The following is a 19939-nucleotide window of genomic DNA, read 5'->3' on the forward strand; positions in this document are numbered from 1 at the left end:
AGGATGTATCTCTTTAGACTAGATCTAAAACTGTGTTTTAGTCATTTTAATAAGCAAGAATAAGGCATTAAACCCTTTCATATGTACTAATTTATCAAATCTGTCTACTGATTATTCTTCCCACAACACACAGCTCATCCTTAAAATACAGAAATTTTAAGTTCCACCTTATATAGTGTAGAATAGTTATGGGTGTATTATTGCAGGTAAACAGAACTTGTCTGTGAAAGGTTTGAGTGTGTTGCTCAGTGCGCTGAGCTGATTATATTATACACTGTTATTTTTTATCGTTGTTAAAGCTGACACAGATCAGCAGTACTTTATATTTTATATATTTTTTGTGTGTTGTTTTTCCTGTGGGTAGGGGATGTTAGACGGGAAGGTCATTGATTGCTCCTATGAAACAGGAGCTGTGTAGAAGTATCCAGTCCTCTCCCTGGAGACAGGGCTGCTGTGATAAACACTGGACTCATGCTCTGTACAAACACACGCGCGAGAGACACGTCTGTGCCAGAAAGCGAGGGGCTTAAAGAGCTGTTGATTACACGCAAATTTGTTGTGTTAAGCATGATCTATTATTTATCACACCTTCTTTTCTATAGACGGAGAACAAATGATTCAGGAGAAGTGCTAAATATTTAAAACGCTGCCGTGCTCAGCTGTTGCTCATCCTGTAGCTGCTGCTTGTGTTGGATGTTTATAAGAGCTCATTTACAGATCTTAGATTCTGCTGAAATTAATACCCTAGCACAGAATTTAGTGAAGAAACTAAATATATAATATATTATATATAATATTTAATATAATATATATTATAAATATTCTTAGATTTATAATAGGACCTACCTGAGTTTTGCATCCCAGATAACATTTTTCAGCTACATATTTAGCTATAACTATTTTAAATTATGCAGGATATTATTTATATGCATTCAAACTCATCTTTGTTTCACAGTTCTTATTGTTTTATATCCAGTTCTTTGTCTGACACACATTATTAGGTGCTTTTTGATCTGGTTTCTTGTCCTTCATCAAGACATCACTATAGTTAGCATGTAACGCTAATGCTAGATAGCCCGTAAAACAACACTGAGTATCTTTGGGGATTATAATGAACATCTAATTTAATTATTCAGATTTAAAAAAAAATGATTCAGTATGTTTATGAATTCTTTCATTTAAAACAACAAAAAAATTAATTCTCTCCACAATGCTGACATAATCTTGCAATTTAAAACACTCAAAGTCTCCCAAACTAAAAATACAAAAATTTTTTTGTACACATCCATTTTTATTTTAATTTGTTGCAATATAACAGATTGTGGTCTATGTAGAGCTTAGTTCGGGCCCAACCCACCCCAATCTGTCCCAACCCAACCTGCCTCATAACATTATGAGCCCAAGCCCGATTTAAACCCGACATTTTTTTTTTGTAACTAGGACGTTAAAACTGAGCTTTTTAAAAACATTTTTGCGCTGTTTAAATTAGCTAAATCTGTTCAGAATGGTGTTAATTAACATTGCAAAACTGAAGAAGCATAGACCTATTATTTAAGAAAAACTTTTATTAAGAACAGCTACACACAGCGAGTGAAATGCAGACAAGTGGAGGAGCTCATGTGTGCGTGAGCCCCAGAGCTGGGTGATTATAACATCCTAAGTTGTGCAACTTTTATTAAAAAAAAAAAAAAAAAAGTTTTATTTGTTACTTTGCTATATTGTGATTATCACACCATAACTTCATATATAAAAAAAAAAACAGCATTTTAAAACGAGTTTGGGTGGGGCCTGTGGTCGGGTCAGGTTTGGGCAGAGAATCTAAGCTCTACCACTATGATTGTGAGATTGCTGGTTCGAATCCTGTTCATGCAGCTTGCCATCAGCTGCTGGAGCCCTGATAGAGCACAATTGGTCTTGCTCTCTCTCTGGGAGGGTAGATGGTGCTCTTTCCCCTCATCACTCCTAGGGTGATGTTGATCAGCACAAGGCGTCTGTGAGCTGATGTATCAGAACTGAGTCGCTGCGCTTTCCCTCGAGCATTAGCGCTGTGATGCTACTCTTTATTGCTGCATCAGCAGCAGTTAGAAAAGAGGATGGATGGTGGATGGTGGATGACTTCACATGTATCGGAGGAGGCATGTGTTAATCTTCACCCTCCTGGTGTGTTGGGGCATTACTAGTGATAGGGGAGGAGTCCTAATGAGTGGGTTGGGTAATTGGCTGTGTAAATTAAGGAGAAAATGTGCTAGAAATTGAAATTAAATTAAATTTAAAAATATATTGCAATAAAAACATGGTGACATGTATTGGCCACCTCCAGGGACGCCCTGTTTAAATAAATATAAATAACTACTGTTGTTTTGGATGAGCACAGCAGGCTAAGTGACAGTAAGAGTCTATAGAAAGTGAGGTGAAGAATGTGAAGGAGAAGAGAGGGTACAGCAGGGAGAGTCATTAAATATTAACCTGTGTTTTTAATACTGTGTCTGTTTATAAGACTCTCTGTAGAGCGAGGCTCGAGTCTCATCACTTACAATAAGCAGATTTAACCACAGTTCCTCTCCTTGTGAAAAAGTTTAACTGATAAGAGGAAGAGGGCTTTCTGTGACTCAGCATCTGTGTGAATGTGTGTGTGTGTGTGTAAGTGTGTGTAAGTGTGTGTGTGAGTCTTTCTGTTTGTGCATGTAGGCCAAGGAAATACAATCAGAGAAATATAGTAGTAAGAAAAGAAGACCTGTTTACAATTAATTAATAAATCTAATACACATTTAATAATCTATTCATATACCATCAGCAGTACCATAATCTACACTGGACACTTTTACCCTTTTCACTTTTAATATATAATTATATTAATATATTATGACTTTATTTGCAGACGTCTTGCTGTCTTACACAATATAATGTCCTGTATTTCGGTTTCATATTGTATATATTATATCCTGGTATAAATACATTATTTATATATAATTATTTTACATTTTATTCTTTAAATATTCTTTAAATCTTATAATCTTACCTGTATGTGTGCGTGTATCCGTGTGTGTGTATGTGTGTGTGTATCTGTATATAAGCTGCTGAAACACTGTAGTTTCCCCTCCAGGATTAATAAAGTCTTATCTAATCTTTTTTTCTGAAACAGGGATAAGCTGGATCAGGCTATAGAGGAGTTCACGCTGTCCTGTGCAGGCTACTGTGTAGCTACATATGTCCTGGGCATTGGGGACCGCCACAGCGACAACATCATGATCAGGGAGAACGGCCAGGTAAGATTAATATACGTTACACTGCTCTGCTGCTACTCTGTGATGCATTAATCAGGAAGTCATTTGTTGCTGCAGTAATATTTTACACCACTAGGGGGCACTAGAGTATCAGAGATGAATCAGGCTGGAAGTGTAATCGCTCTGCATATGCAGTCAGTGATCGCCAGTCTGAGATGGAGGTATTCCAGTGTTTATAACAATGGTGATTGGTATCAGCCAATCAGGTCTTTTGAGCAGTAAATCACATTGTGTGACCGGTAATGTTGGTCTAGTGAAAAATCTCCATTTTAAACTGTAAACTCTCTACCTCAGTAATGTACAGTATATGGGTACCACCTTAAAATAAGACTACCTTCATAAAGGGTTTATAAATGGTTTACAATTAGTTTATTAATGGTTACTAATTAGGTTGTAAATGCCTTAAAATTCATTAATTATCAGATGTGAATTATCAGACATGATTAGAAAGGGCAACAATACAGATGTGTTATAACTGATTATTAATTATTTTTAAGGCATTTACAACCTAATTAGTAACCATTCATAAACTAATAATAATAATAAACCATTTATAAACCCTTTATAAAGGTAGTCTTATTTTAAAGTGGTACCTGTATATGTTCTATATGTTACAGTATGTTACACATCTGTGCACCTTATCCTCACTATACACTTTATTATACCGTATCGATACTGCACTGTCCTGTTTTTAAATTGTCTCGTCTTTTGTATTTATTGTATTTAAAGTTATTTAGTGTTATAATTTTATAATTTTATGTTGCACTGTCGTCACTCTTGCACTTTATGTTGTCTATTGCTTGTTGTTCTATGTTGCACCATAGTTCCGGAGAAACGTAATTTCACTATACTGTGTACCTGTACTCAGATGTAATGGCAATCAGAGCCTCTTGACTTGACTTGACTTAAATGCAATATAATCTAAAACAAGGCTTAATTTTTCTAATTCTTAAAATGATTACACACCCCGCTTCATGGGAAAGTGTTCTGGACTGATGCTATCGAGTGGCATTTCGATGCATATTAGTCCAACATCAGTATCTGATCTAACAAATACAATCAAATCCTGAAATCCTGATTAAAAGTAATCTAGTGTAACTTTTTTCCAGACTATTTTGAAGCTGTTTGGAAGTGCAGGCTGCTGTAATAAATTGATTTACCATTCCTTAATAACCTTAATACTTTGATTATTTATTTTGATGGGGCATTATGATTATACACCATAGTGCTTCATCAGAATGACAATACATCTTAATAACAATATTTATTCATTTTGTAAATGTTATGCTTTGTAGATTTATAACAAAAAAGTGTTAATAAACCAGAATATGTTTTATATTTTACATTCTGTAAAGTAGCACCTCTTGTTTAGATGACAGCTTTACAAAGTTGTGAAGAAGTAGAGTTTGTTTACAGTGAATAAATAGCTCTATTTGAGTAATGTTCTAATCTGTATTATGGCAAGAGCTACTGAACTAAGAAAAAAATGACTTTAAGAAATGACGCTCAGACAGTCCGAAAAAGTTCAAAAACTTTCTTTAAGAAGAAGGTTACTATACAAATTATGATAAAACTGGCTCTCATCAGGACCACCCCAGGAAAGGATGAGTTCATAGAGTAAATTCAAAGAGTTCAGAAACCCCAGATTGGAGCTCGTCTAAATGATTCATGAGTATTTTTTGTTTAGCTTTTTAGTTAATACATGAGTCCTTATGCATTCCTTCATAGTCTGGATAACTTCAGTATTTTATAATGTAGGAAAAAAGACATTGAATGAGGTGTGTCCAAACTTTTGTTTGGTACTGTACATGTATGTATCTATAAAACACCTGAATGTAAAGATGTGAAGTTTGAATTGTGTCTCTTTTTGTCTGGTGTAGTTATTCCATATAGATTTTGGGCATTTTCTGGGGAACTTCAAGGCGAAGTTTGGAATCAACAGAGAACGAGTGCCTTTCATTCTTACCTACGACTTTGTCCACGTGATTCAGCAAGGCCGGACCAACAACAGCGAGAAGTTTGAACGGTGAGTTTATTAAAAACACACAGTAATATATTTTACCATATTCACAATTTAGCATTTTGTTTCACCACTTTCCATATTATTTATAATATATAATTAGGGTTGCACCAATACTAATACCATATTGGTATCGGCACCGATACTGGGGGGGTTGGTCTGTAACCCAAGACTCTGAGATAGTGGAGAAATCTGCCGGAGGGGGGGAGGGAGCTCTTAAAGGAACACTGCACATATATCTTGTCATTAAAAATAAAAATAGAAAATCTGAAAACCGCCTAAAAATGTTCCTGTTTTTTACCATAGTTTGATCGTTACATGTTCAATTGAATAATTTTAAGTAGACAACAGGAGCTCCTTGTCAGTCATTATCTACTGCAGCCAATCATCTTAACAGATCAGGTTATTATATCTTATTCAGGATAAGACAGTTGGTATTGGTATTGGTATCGGTATCAGTATCGGTAAGGAAAAAGTGGTATCAGTGCATCCCTATATATAATACATACATATAATTCTTGAGGAATGACATGAGTAAATAGGAATAATCATTGTGATATGATATAATTTGTATCATACCTCAGTTGTCAGTTAAATCATGATTATCTTTTTAGTTTTGTACAAGAGATACAATGCCTAACAATTAATGTTGGATTATGACCCACAAATTAGCAAAATCACAATGTAATGTACCCAGGTGCTGTATTTACACAGTGTCAGAAATGGTTTAAATTGAGTGTAGTGTGGTTCATGCATGGAGTCTGCAGAGCACTAATTGATGTAATATAAGCTTCATTTTTTGCTAGAGGAGACATTGTGTAATGTTTAGGTACATTCGAGGTATTATGGGAAAAAGTATTGCTTTAGTGTGTCGCTGAGAACTGGACACACCATTATACTGATATTGTTTCTGGATGGCATTGTGAGAATAATAAGCATTGTTAGCTAAAGTTAAATGACCCATTTGGTTTTATGTGTGGAATCCTGCTGGGCCTTCACAATAGTGAAATGTTCAGCAGTGCATTCCCTCTCCACTGCTGGTAATGACTCGTCATGTTGACATTACTCTTCCTCCTGTCCACTTGCATTAGAGCACGATAAAATGTAATGAGGTATCATTATAATATCTGAGGTTAATGTGAATCCTCCATAGTGCATTCCACTAGATCTCCCTATACAGCTCTGGAAAAAAAATAAATAAAAGACTATTTTAAAATTATGAGTTTCTTTGATTTTACCAAATTGAAAACCTCTGGAATATAATCTAAATGAAGATGGATGATCACAAGCCATCAAACCAAGCTGAACTGCTTGAATTTTTGCACCAGTAGTTATACAAAAGCATTATGTAAGACTGGTGGAGGAGAACATGCCAAGATGCATGAAAACCATAATTAAAAAACACTATTTAAGGTCTGAAAGCTCTGCATCTTTTTTGTTATTTCAGTCATTTCTCATTTTCTGCAAATACATGCTCTAAATATTTTTTATATTTTTAATATTAATATCAATATTTATATTTGGAATTTGGGAGAAATGTTGTCTGTAGTTTATAGAATAAAACAAAACAATGTTCATTTTACTCAAACCTATACCTCTAAATAGCAAAATCAGAGAAGTGTTCTCTTATTTTTTTCAGAGCTGTAGGTTCTCTTGGCTCCTCACAGTAACCCCATGATTTTGAAAGTGACAACAAGTGTACAAAACCTCTGCAGAGAACACACTGTACAACCACACATTTTAAAACAGCACAATAAACGGAAGCTAAGACAATAAAATCCTCATAAATCGAATCTAAATATCCATTTTTTTATTTATTTTTAAACGATGTAACTGTGTAACTGTTATCCTTGCTTATTTTTTTTTTTTTTTTTTTTTGCATTTTGCAGAGGCTCTTATTTAGACTGAATTACAAGGTTGTTCCTGTGACAGAGGTGGGCCAATGTGGTGTTAGGAGTCTTGCCCAAGTACTCTTATTGGTGTATCACAGTATAGTCACCCAGGCTGGGAATTAAACCCGAGTTTCCTATATGATGTGTAGCTCATAAGCAGGCGGTGGTGTTATCCACTGCGTCACACGAAATAGTTATTTTATCTACTGTGTCTTAATCATCTGGTAGATGATTTTGACCTACCCTGTACTATTAACTCAACTGGTTTCTGAGCTTTTGACCAGCATGGTGTATGTTGTATTTGATTTTGATAATGCTTAATAGTAATGTTCTAATCCATGTTATGGCAAGAACTACTTAACTAAGTTAAGAAAAAAATACTTTAAGAAATAAAGGTCGGTCAATATGAACATTTTTAAAGAAATGTAAATGTATCCTCAAATGCGGTCGCAAAGACCATGCTATGATGAAACTGGCTCTCATCAGGACCGCCCCAGGAAAGGAAGAGCAAGAGTTACCTCTGTTGTACAGGATTAGTTCATCAGAGTTACCAGCCTCAGAAACCATAAGTTTACAAAAAGCACCCCAGATAAAAGAACTTCAGTATTCATTAACAATGTAGGACTGGTACTGTATATGAAATCAATGTGAAAAGCATGACAGTTATATAATTTTAAATATAAAATGTGGCACACATTTTTGTAATATTTATTTTTCCTCAATAAATGAAACTGGTTGGTTGTGTGTTTGTTGTTTGTGTTCTGCAGATTTCGTGAATACTGTGAACTAGCATATAAAATCCTCTGTCGGAATGGAACTCTATTCGTCAACCTGTTTGCCTTGATGAGAGCTGCAGGGCTTCCTGAGCTGAGCTCCTCCAAAGACATTCAGTACCTAAAGGTAAGAACCACTGAAGGCCTTTCAAAAAGATAAAGCTGAATTTTAAAGCAGGATTATCTGAGAATTGGCATTTCTTGCTTTTGAGCTCCCTCTAGAGATGAAAAGTGGAATTTGCACTATTTAAAGACACACTTTTCACATGCATTTTTGGACAAGCTAAGGAAACCCCTAGAGTAGAATTATCTTACAGTATTTTACAAATATTACAATGTGCTGAGCCCAGAATAGCAATGATAGGGGCACAATTCTTCTTATTCTTAGTCATTGGAGCATCAACATGATTTCTAAACATTTATTTTAAATTAAAATGCTAGATAATGTTGCTTTAATTCTACTCAGTGAGAGATTTTTGACATTTACTCAGAGAACTCAAGAGTTTAGAAATGTAAGAAGAGCAGACCTTGAGGAGAGATGATTCATTTGAAGGTTTATTTCTCTGCCATCATGAGAAACAGATGGCCGATGTGAATAAGTTGGCTTAGTGTGATGATTAAATGTTAGCGGTGGGGCTTCGGTGGAACTGACTGAGATTTTCCTTTTCCTACAGGACTCCTTAGCACTGGGCAAATCTGAGGACGAGGCGCTGAAGAATTTTAAAGTGAAGTTCAACGAAGCTCTGAGAGAAAGCTGGAAGACCAAGGTGAACTGGATGGTGCACACTGTTGCCAAAGACAACAGATGAACAGCAACAGCGACGGGTTCAGGAGAAGCTTTGGTGAATCAGCAGGAGTCATGAGTCATTTGTGAGACTGGATTTAAACTGATGCAGTTTCTGATACAGAGCGCTCAGATTTGAATAGAATTAAATGCTCTGTTTATCGTTTCAATTCATTTCGTTACGTTCTTATGTCTGTCTTATGATAAACCACTTCACAGCCAACATCAACCCACTGATTCAGCTAAATACACTCATCAGCTAATTTAAACCTTGTTAGTGACCTTATGCTTTATTGCTGGGAAAAAAAGCTCTGAAATGTTGTGACCTAAAAGCCTTTATGTATTTATGACTTTTTGACTTTGAGTTGTATAGAAGAGATTGACTACTGGCCAGAGGAAAGAAACACGTGTTTCGTGTTTCGTATAGTTTACATTCGTTTTTAAACCTTTACTTTATCTATATTTGTACTTGAATGTTTGGGTTGTAAATATTTCTTTCTGTGTCTTTTTGTGTTTTTTGCTATTTAAGGTTTGGAGCAGTATTTCGGATTATTTTTAATTATGTGTACTAAGGAAATTCTTGAGATTATACTTAATCTTAACTGTGCAGATGAGATTATGTTTATGTCGTGGCAAAGCAGTGAAGCAGAATTGATCCTGAAAGTTATTATTATTATCATTATTATTATTATTATTATTATTATTATTATTTGTCAGATGTTCTTGACCTGTGGAACTAAAATGCCAGGCATTTATTAGGACTGGAAACTTTACGGCCTGTTATTCGGGCCTGCGCTGTTGAATGCTTCACTGGGCATGGGGATGTGTGCACTCCATGGAAAACAGATCAGTTGAATTGATCTACCTCTCGGGAAAACTTCAGGGCGAGGTGAAAGATACTGATTTGTCTTATTTTAGAGATCTTTTTAAACCAGTTGCACTGGTACTGTAATCAATATGTGCCTATGTTTTAAGAGTTACTGCACTCAAACACTTTTTGGTTACAGTTGTTTTTGACGAATGCATTTATATAAAATGGAGCAGTAATGGGATTTGTGTCTCGATATTTAAGTGCAGATGTGTATTTTGGATTGTTTGATTGTAAATCTTGTTTTTATTTGTTGTTTTGTTTATTTCTTTATTTTTAGTGGTTCTAAGAAGATGTCATGTACTATATATATATATATATATATAAGGATGAAGCCATGTCTTTAAAGAATGCCACTCAGTGTTTGTCACTTTTACTCTTTTATGCTTTTATGACTTTTGTATGCTTTTATCACTTTTTATTAAGTTGGAGTTTGTGAGAACCTGTTTACACCTGGTCACTTAATGTGTTTAGTTTCTAGATTGTATCCAGATAAGATTTTAACCAAATGCGTTTACACTTGGCGGTCAGATGCGATAGTTCAGTTAGTCAGACTAAAATCTGATTACAGTGTGGAATGGAATATGCAAATTAATTCATTACACAGCAACTATTGCTAAAATTGGAGTTGTACTGAATGCTTTGTACTTTTGGTAATTTAGACTGCTATAACATGAGGCCCAAATGTGTACCACAAATGTGGTTTGTTTGAGTAATCAGATTTGTGATTGTATCTAATGTAAATGTGTCTTGGATGCGTTTACACTTACATTTTTATGTGGTTCAGCCTAATCCAGATATAATCCTAATACTCAAGCCACACATATTGACCAGGTGTGAACAGGGTCTAAGTGTATTGTGTTAATAATGTCTGTGGGGAGTTGGTCCAAAGCCAACAAACTAATCAAAACCAATGAAATTATATTGAGACTCAGATTGAGATATTTAAATTGGTCTTAATATGAATCTTTTAAGGCCTAATCATGTCTTTATACTATATTTACAGAATGATGGTAGCAAAACTGAGGAACTATAAAGGTCAAATTGTTACAAATTTGTAACAGTTACAAATGTGAAACCTTTTATTCATCCACGTAGCAATTACTGCACCCTCGGTTTTCCTTTAAAGGGTCAGAGGAGGTCTGAACCAGAGCTGCCCCCTGCAGCCCGTCTCCATTATGTGCCTACTATAAGTTTTTTTTTGTTTGTTTTATTATTGTGGCATTATCTGTGCAATCCTTGTGTGCAAGGTGTTGCTAGATGTACAGCGCATAGTTTGTTAAACAGATGCTTTGAATGTCATAAAGGAATCCAGACAAACTTTCATGACACAAGATCTCTTTTCACTGGTTTTGTTATTTGGTACAATAAACTGACTACCAAAGTGGCTCACCCAGAGACTGTAAAAAAGATGGACACCGTGTCGCTGTTTCCATTCACTCAATGAAAATCAATCCAAAATCTTCCTCCATGTTGGCGATCCTGATACCCGAGTCTGCGCAGTAGAGACCAGAGGAAGGAGAAAGACTGTGGAGAGACCGCCTACTCATTTAAATAAAACCGATGCAGGTTCTGCTGATGGTCTGTTATTGGTCCCACCCATACAGTCATTGGTCCCACCCCGACTAGGTGTAACCCAGCCCTTTTACAATAACCACGCCTTTTTTAATGGAGCTAAATAATGTTTTAAAAAACGTGGGGACATATAAAAAACGACAATATAAGCAGAGGTTACACTAGCTGCTGCATTTAAATAAAGGAGGTAGAATTACAGTATATTGGAAACAATTTGATTGAAAGATGTTCTGTTTTGCCATTGAAACCTATGGGGATGGGTGGGGTTACACAGCTTTCTGCAACCGAACAGCAGGGGGCGCCCGACCTGTGGTGGCTTTACTTTTGAGAGACGATGCTCTGTCCAACTATACACAGTCTACTGGCTCACCAGACTAAGATGCTGAAATTAAGGTTTGAGTGCTGGGTTATGCTCTTCACTATTAGCAGTTGATGCCTGAGAGAGCACAATTGGCCAATCTCTCTTAGGGTGTGTAGAAGGTGCTCTCTCTCCTCATCATGACCCGCACAGGTGCCTGTTGGCTGGTGTAACAGAGCTGGGGATGCAGCACTTACCTCTGAAAAAAGCTGGTGGCTGACTTCCCACATATCGGTGTCCTAGCAGGTGTGTGTGTGTGTGAGAGAGAGAGAGAAATAGAGAATCAATTAGCTAATTTTAAAAATAAAATAAATAGATAGGAAGCAGTGGCTGGCTTCACATGCATCGGAAGAATGGGGTGTTGGGGCATCACTAGTGATAGGGGGAGTCCTAGTGAGTGGGTTGGGTAGTTGGGTGTGCTAAATTAGGGAGAAATTGGGAAAAAATTTTTAAAAAAAAAATAGCAGCATAGTTTATGAAGATCTTTAGCATTATTTTTAGATTTAATTAATCTAATAACTTATGTTTGAATTAAATATATCTATCAATATATATATAAATGTGTATACTTTTATTATTATTAAAAACAATGAAATCTTTAGCATTTTTTAATTTAGTTAATTTTAGGGGTTTTGAATTGCATTATAGTAGGGACCTATGGAAGCCCATTTCCGCCACCTGAAGAAAAAAAAACCTCCTCAACTAAGTCATAATTATGAGATAGAAAAGTCATAATTATGGGATAGTAAGTCATAATTATGAGATAGTAAGTCATAATTATGAGATAAAAAAAGTCATAATTATGAGATAGTAAGTCATAATTATGAGATAGAAAAGTCATAATTATGGGATAGTAAGTCATAATTATGAGATAGTAAGTCATAATTATGAGATAAAAAAGTCATAATTATGAGATAGTAAGTCATATTTATGAGATAAAAAGTCATCTCATAATTATGACTTTCTATCTCATAATTATGACTTTCTATCTCATAATTATGACTTTTCTATCTCATAATTATGACATAGTTGAGGATTTTTTTTTCTTCAGGTGGCGGAAATGGGCTTCCATAAGGGACAGATGGGTGGGGTTTTAATAAATTCAGACTTGTGGATAAAAAAAAACTTATAGAAGCCTAAATAAGCTAAAATTATTATTATTATTATTATTATTATTATTATTATTATTATTATTATTATTATTATTATTATTATTATTATTATTATTATTATTATTATGTATTTTAGTAAATTCCCTGTTTGTTTTTTCGGGTGTTTATCGCCCCTCCCCCCGGTGAGGAGCGGTGTGTTGGCGGGGTGTGAGCGCGGCGTTGGCGGCCCCTGGCGGCGAGGCGGTTCGAGCCGCCCACTCCGCTCCCTCCGCAGCTCCACACACTGTCGGGATGTGACCCCGGAACAGGACGCTTCCTCAGATACAACTCCGCATTCAAACAAAACACAGCGGAAAACCCGAGAGAAAACCCTGGACCAGGAGAGGTGAGTGCTGGGGGGAGAGGGCTGTGATTAAGCCGCTGCTCTGGATCCCGCTGCGGGGTTCATCAGTTAGCTGTGTTAGTGATCTGCTGTAGCTAGCGTTAGCTTTAGCGCCTGGATTGTGGGAACTTCATTCAGGGCTTTGTTAGAGACCCCGGCACCCAGAACTGCCTTATAAACCGCAGCCTGAGCCTTTCCCCGCGGGGTTTTACTCTCCAGCACCGCGTTTACACTGTGGAGAGGGTTTTATGGGCTTTTTACTGTCATACTGGCTCTATTTTCATTCAGAAACATGATTGTATGGGCGAGTTTGGGGTGCAGTCTGCAGATACTAAAGCCTAAACTGAAGCTGTAACCTAGCTACTACCTCTGAGTCTCCAACCTGGATTAGCCAGGCTAGTTTAGCTAACCCACCTACATTTCTCATAGTTATCTCCTCCTGAGCCACTATATAAGCTTTTAAATAGTCTTTTAGAAAGATAAACTGCTTGTTTATACATTCAGTTCTGAAATAAATAATAAGAGACCACTTAACTTAAACATGATAAGTTTCTTTGCTTTTACCAAATTAAGAACCTCTGGAATATAATCAAGAGCAAGATAGAGCTGAACCAAACTGAACTGCTTGAATTTTTGCACCAGGAGTGGCTTAAACTTAACCAAAAGCAGTGTGTAAGACTGGTGGAGGTGTAACAAGCCAAGATTCATGACAACTGTGATGAAAAAAAAACACCAAATATTGGTTTGTGAACTGTTAAAACTTTATGAATATTAGCTTGTTTTCTATGCATTGTTTGAGGTCTGAAAGCTCTGAATGTTTTTTGTTGTTTCAGGCATTTCTTATTTTCTTCAAATAAATGTTCTAAATGACAATATTTTTATTTGGAATTTAGGAGAAATGTTGTCCATAGTTTATAGAATACAACGACAATGTTCATTTTACTCAAACATTCACCTATAAATAACAAAAATCTGATCTCTTAAATTTGTCCAGAGCTGCATATTTAATCATTTTAGTGTACCATTCAACAACTGAGATGTTTTCCTTCTTATTATATCAGGTTTCTGTCTCATGTAATATCACACATCCACAGAGAAGCTGATTGTAGGAGTCAAAAGTTTGGTCTCACCTCACCTTCTCATTTAATGTTTTGTTTATTTCTTTATGTAACCCTCTATGGCATGAATTTTCAAAAGGACAAAAAGCTCTGACTTTTGATAACAAACTTGAATCAGATATTTTAGAGCAATCAACCACCCAAAACATGCAGATATGTATAAATATATATAATCTACCTGCGTAACGAATGAAAAAAACACTGTTTTATTGAGTTTACAACAAGAATATAAGAATATTAGAAAATAGTATGAATACACAGCCAAATATACATATGTTTATTTTAGACAGGCCTTGTAACATTATATTAAATATAATAAACAAATAAATAAATATGCCTTAAAGCTCCACTGTGCACCCGATTCTACTATTTTTTTATTTCAGTCTTATCTTCACCTACACCTAAGTGAACCTTGTTTTGAGTTAAGTGTGAGGTGATTTTCCACCCCTAAATCCAAAACAAGACTGTTATCAGATAATCTGATTATACTGTTTTGCTTGTACCATTTTCCTATTTTTATTTCTGCCTGCCTGCCTGCCAAAAAAAAATTGTTTTGTGCATAATGACTATATGAGGAGACACCTTTTAACACCTAAATGCTCCAAAATCTGACATTGTCTGTATTATCTAATTATATGAGAATTAATAGTCATTGGATTCAAGCTATCTGGATAGTTCAGGACTCTTAAAGCACAGGGCAGTGCTTTCAGTCTCTTGCCACATTGTGCCAGGGTGGTGATGGTGGTCTATTTTTGGCTCTCCACACCCTAAACTCATTGTGAAGACAACATGCCTCGGTCCTCATCTGAGTCAACTGTCAGTCTAGTTCACATTCTGCTATGAATCTGATAGCAGCGGGCAGCCTGCCCACCGCTGGGCGCTCGTTGGGAGTGTGCCGGTGGTTTCAGGGCTCACTGGGCAGAGCAGAGCTGGACGCTTGTGGGAATGTAGCTGGAACTCCTTAGGTCTGCACATTCTCCTGAGTTGGGGTGGGCAGGTGGGCTGTAATGATACTCAGAATTGGATAGGACTGGACTGGATTTGATTGGATAGGATGTTTTATTGCTATGCCAGTGTTATCGAGGATGCATTGAGAGTAGGGCTGTATGATATTGGGGGGGACAATTATCACAGCATGCGTTTCTCACTGTGCTGTTCCAACTTAAAAATGAGCCTTTTATCATCCTTCCCGTTCTTTCAAGTCTTATTTGCCAAATGTGAACAACATTACAGCATCCTCCCATGATTAGACTCAAGTCTAATTTGTCAAGTCTGAGTTTGTACTGCCTCACAGCTTCCTTCCAGGAATAAACATAAGGTAACAAAAGGCATGGCCTCCATCCACATGGTTGGGCACGTGAATGTAAACGCACACGTTGAAAACTGTACACCTCAGACCAGCACAGTTTTGCTCAGATATTTCCAGTTACAGCTTTTAATCCCAGAAAATTGCTCTCATTTACCTTTTAAAAAAACATTTAAATGCCTCATCAATGGGGCGATTATTGTTGTTTTGCTGTTTTTCTCTGCTTTTGAGTGCTCAGCGCTGACTCTGCTCTTGATCAGTCCAGACGTGAGACAGTGAGTGGGCAGGGGCGGGCCTGGGATGTCATGAGCCCTGCATTGTTTAATATTGCGATATATATCGTCAAAAAAAAACAAAAAACAATTGCAATGTAAAAAATTTCCAATATTGTGCAGCCCTAGTCTGTACTACCTCATACGCGCAGCCATACAACATCCTCTGATTCTTGTCGAACTTTCCAAGTATCTCAGTGTAAAAAATTTTATGATGTACAGTATACATTTCTGAGGATATTGTGGATATTGTCATATCATCATAATCTATCACATTTTCACATAAATATTGTGCTGCAATAATTTAAGCATATCTCCCAGCCCTAGTTCTCACTTCTTAAAATTCTGAAAAATGTTGTGATATTATGGCTGTGTCTGAAACTGGAGGATGCATTGCTTTCCCACGTGGGCTCAGCATGGTAGTGTAGTGATGTAGGTATCGACAGATTGAAGTTTTTAGCTGTGTTACCTGGATGTTTGCCAAATAAAACAGAAGCCTAGATTACCAGTCTTCAATTCAGTCCTGACTGAGTATCTTCCTGCCTCAGAGTCTGGTCTGAGTAGCCAACATTTCTTACATTTCAGACAGCATATATATTTGCTATATTGCCTTCTTTTATTTAAACATTCTTGTGAATATTAGCAAATGTGAATTAGGGCTAAGTATTGGCAAAATGAGAAAATATTGGCTATAATAATTGTATTATAATTGTATATGTTATGCTTTATTCCTGTCGTATCGCCCACTCTTTCCAGGGGCAGGTGCTGCTCATGCAGGGCCTTAGCCTTCATGTCCCTGGGGTAGATCATCAGCTGCCTCTGAGCAGAGAGCTTAGCCCTGTCTGAGACCCCCTGCCAGGCTCCAACACGGTTTGTGTGCTTGGGTTGAGCCCCCCTCTGTGGAGCTCAGACCTCTCCACCCCAGTTTATATCAGTGGGGAGCAGCTCGGACCCTCTTTATGCCTTTAGGGGTGCTGTTTCATGATCAAGGCCTGGCCAGACCCTTTGAGGAAAATACAGGTGCTGGTCAACGAATTAGAATAATTTGAAATAGTGCAATCATGAAATTCTTTGAATGCATTTTTTGTGCAGAAAGCAAATCAGGTGTTCACCGCACCTGTCCTACTCGTTAGACTAATCACAGAACTCGTTACCTGGGAAAAAATTTGCTCAGCTGAGCTTTCCAAAAGGCCCATTTAGGCCATTTAACTGTGACACTGTTGTTTTATTGAATTAGAATAATGGAGAAACCGTTTCATTGAATTAGAATAAATGCTCGAATTTTTGTTTTCTGTGAAGAGTGTTCACTGTGCAGTATAAAGTCAGGGTTGAGTAGAATTTCTAAGTTGTAAAATCAATCATGGGTAAGCAGCGTGACCTCTCAACCGGAATAGTGGCTCAAATTCAAGCCCTTCGCCAACAAGGCTTGACCCAAACTAAAATTGCTGAGCAGCTCGGCATCAGCCAGTCTTCAGTCTGCAAAGCTCTCAAGAAAAACTGCAGCAAGCGCACCAACTGTTCCGGCGTCCGAAAAACTTCTGCTCGCGACAACAAGCAGCTGAGAAAGATCGCAGTCAGCAACCGGTTCAAGTCCACTTCCGAGCTCACCGACTTGTGGAACAAGCAGACCGGCGCTGACATCTCCAGATCAACCACTTACCGTCGTCTGCGCGAACTCGGCTTCAAATCTCGCGTTCCAGCAGTAAAACCGATGCTGAACAAGAAACAAATGGAGAAACGGCTGAAGTGGGCCAAAGAACACGGCGAGTGGACTGCTGAAGACTGGCAGACAGTGGTCTTCAGTGACGAATCACGCTTCTGCATCTCCTTCGGTGACCAAGGTCCTCGTGTCTGGCGTCGTGGTGGCGAAACCTACAACCACGAGTGCGTGAAAAGATCCGTCAAGTTTCCCCAGAGCGTTATGGTCTGGGGATGCATGTCCGCTCGAGGTGTAGGGAAACTCTGCTTCCTCAAGAAGACTGTCAATGCTGCCGTATATCAAGATGTTCTGGAAACGTTCCTGATTCCGACTGTTGAGGAACAGTTCGGCGAAGAAGACTTCATATTTCAACAGGATCTTGCACCGGCTCATGCGGCAAAGTCAACCAAAGATTGGTTCACTAAAAAACAGCTTGAAGTTTTGGCATGGCCGGCCAACTCGCCTGACCTCAATGTCATTGAAAACCTTTGGGCCATCGTCAAGCGGAAAATTCGCGACAGAAAGCCTACTACGCTGGACCAACTGAAGCAGAACATCGCCACTGCCTGGGAAGCTGTAAGTGCGGAAACTTGCGACAAGCTGGTCAAATCGATGCCGCGGAGACTTCAGGCAGTCATACAAGCCAAGGGGGCAGCCACAAAATACTGAGAAAGTGATGATTGTAATTATAATAAAAATTATTCTAATTCAATGAAACGGTTTCTCCATTATTCTAATTCGATAAAACAACAGTGTCACAGTTAAATGGCCTAAATGGGCCTTTTGGAAAGCTCAGCTGAGCAAATTTTTTCCAGGTAACGAGTTCAGTGATTAGTCTAACGAGTAGGACAGGTGCGGTGAACACCTGATTTGCTTTCTGCACAAAAAATGCATTCAAAGAATTTCATGATTGCACTATTTCAAATTATTCTAATTCGTTGACCAGCACCTGTAGCTTATTGCGAGCTGAATGTAGGTTAATGTAGGTGTGGGTTTGTGGCCAGTAGCCAGTCATTGTGGCATCTTTCCAGCCTGTGCCCAGAGGTATTGATGTGTTCATTAGCACATTATTTATTATATATTTATCACGATCATTTTTATTTATTAATAAAGTAAATTTGATTCAGGAGAACTGGTGCTAAACTCAAAAAACATGTCTTACAAGCCTGACAGTGGCACTAATGCCCGGTTTGGCTGGATTGGATTGTACTGGATTGTACTGCTATGCTTCTGATGCGAGACAGAGGCTGTGACAGCGTGTGATCCGATCCTCACAATAACCAACTGGAAAGCAGCTTGGAGCATTTGGCTCTGACGAAAAAGATGGAGGAAAGGTTTTTGTGGTTAAGGAACGGAAATAACCTTGTTTATCACGGCGCATTCAAATATAAAATGCTACAAATCACCACAGCACTATTAATTAGCATTCCTTTTGCTTCTGTGCTATCTCATTTTCTAAGGCCTGACCAAGTGAGATTGATTTGTCAATATAACATATCGTTGCTGTCCAATAAAAACAACTACAGGAGAGAGAAAAATCCTTCTAAACTTCCAATGAATGTCAATGCAAAAATAGTTTATTTCAAGTCAATTTGAAATTTGAGTTTCTGTTGATCCATTCAGACCAGCCAAGAAAAAAATTTAGTACAGTGTTAGGGACAGTTTGTGTGTTAAAATTATGTAGTAAACTAAAAATCAACAAAATTGGAGAGTCTTGTTTTTTTTTTATTGGACAGAGACAATATTTTAAAGGGGGTAAATAATGCTTGATTTTAACTTAAATAAGTGATTGTTCCATGATGTAGCTGTATTAAAGAGCTTGTCAGATCACATCTTATTTCCATAATTGAGATGCTTACAGCTATAAAGAAATGTTAAAAGCAGCATTTAAATATTATAAAGATTAAAATCTTGTCATTCTGGCATTTAATTTGAACCATATCATTACAGACTTAATACAGAAGGTCTGCATGAAGATGCGTACCAAGATTACCTGCAAATAATAATAATAATAATAATAATACATTTTTATTTGTAGTGCACTTTACATTTGGACACATCTCAAAGTGCTACATAGTAAAAAGAAAAGTAAAAAAAACACTATAAAACCACCAATTAATTAAGAATGGTAAGTTCTTCTAAAAAGAAATGTTTTTAGTCCTTTTTTAAAACTATCTATTGACTGAGGAGCTCTCAACTCGTCAGGTAGCGCATTCCACAAGCGAGGTGCGGCAGAGCAAAAAGCCCTATCACCCATGGTACTGAGCTTAGTTCTGGGGAGGAGGAGACGGTTTGAATTTGCAGAGCGAAGGGATCGTGATGAGGTTTGCGGTGTGAGAAGTTCTTTCAGGTATGGAGGAGCATTGCCATGTATGCACTGGTAGGCGGGAGACAAGGAGGGAGACCTTGTATTCGATTCTGACAGAGACAGGAAGCCAGTGAAGTGATTGAAGAACAGGTGTAATATGTTCATGTTTCCGTACTCTCTTCAGGATT

At 37.3% G+C, this 19939-nt stretch overlaps 2 protein-coding genes across 3 annotated transcripts in view; both read left to right on the forward strand.

Annotated features, from left to right (window-relative positions):
* Window positions 1-10942, forward strand: part of pik3cd (phosphatidylinositol-4,5-bisphosphate 3-kinase, catalytic subunit delta) — a 65547-nt gene extending 54605 nt beyond the window's left edge. For both annotated transcript variants that reach the window (XM_049486513.1, XM_022676963.2), the window contains exons 20-23: window positions 3143-3266; window positions 5165-5310; window positions 7964-8096; window positions 8644-10942. In XM_049486513.1, the coding sequence (XP_049342470.1) occupies window positions 3143-3266; window positions 5165-5310; window positions 7964-8096; window positions 8644-8778 (538 nt within the window). In that variant the 3' untranslated portion in view covers window positions 8779-10942. The remainder of the gene's footprint in view (window positions 1-3142; window positions 3267-5164; window positions 5311-7963; window positions 8097-8643) is intronic.
* Window positions 10943-12894: 1952 nt separating this feature from the next.
* Window positions 12895-19939, forward strand: part of ctnnbip1 (catenin, beta interacting protein 1) — a 48226-nt gene continuing 41181 nt past the window's right edge. The window contains exon 1 of the mRNA XM_022676961.2: window positions 12895-13051. The gene's annotated coding sequence lies outside the window, so the exon portion shown is untranslated. The remainder of the gene's footprint in view (window positions 13052-19939) is intronic.

The sequence above is a fragment of the Astyanax mexicanus genome, chromosome 13, assembly GCF_023375975.1.
Source record: "Astyanax mexicanus isolate ESR-SI-001 chromosome 13, AstMex3_surface, whole genome shotgun sequence".
NCBI classification, from domain to species: domain Eukaryota; kingdom Metazoa; phylum Chordata; class Actinopteri; order Characiformes; family Acestrorhamphidae; genus Astyanax; species Astyanax mexicanus.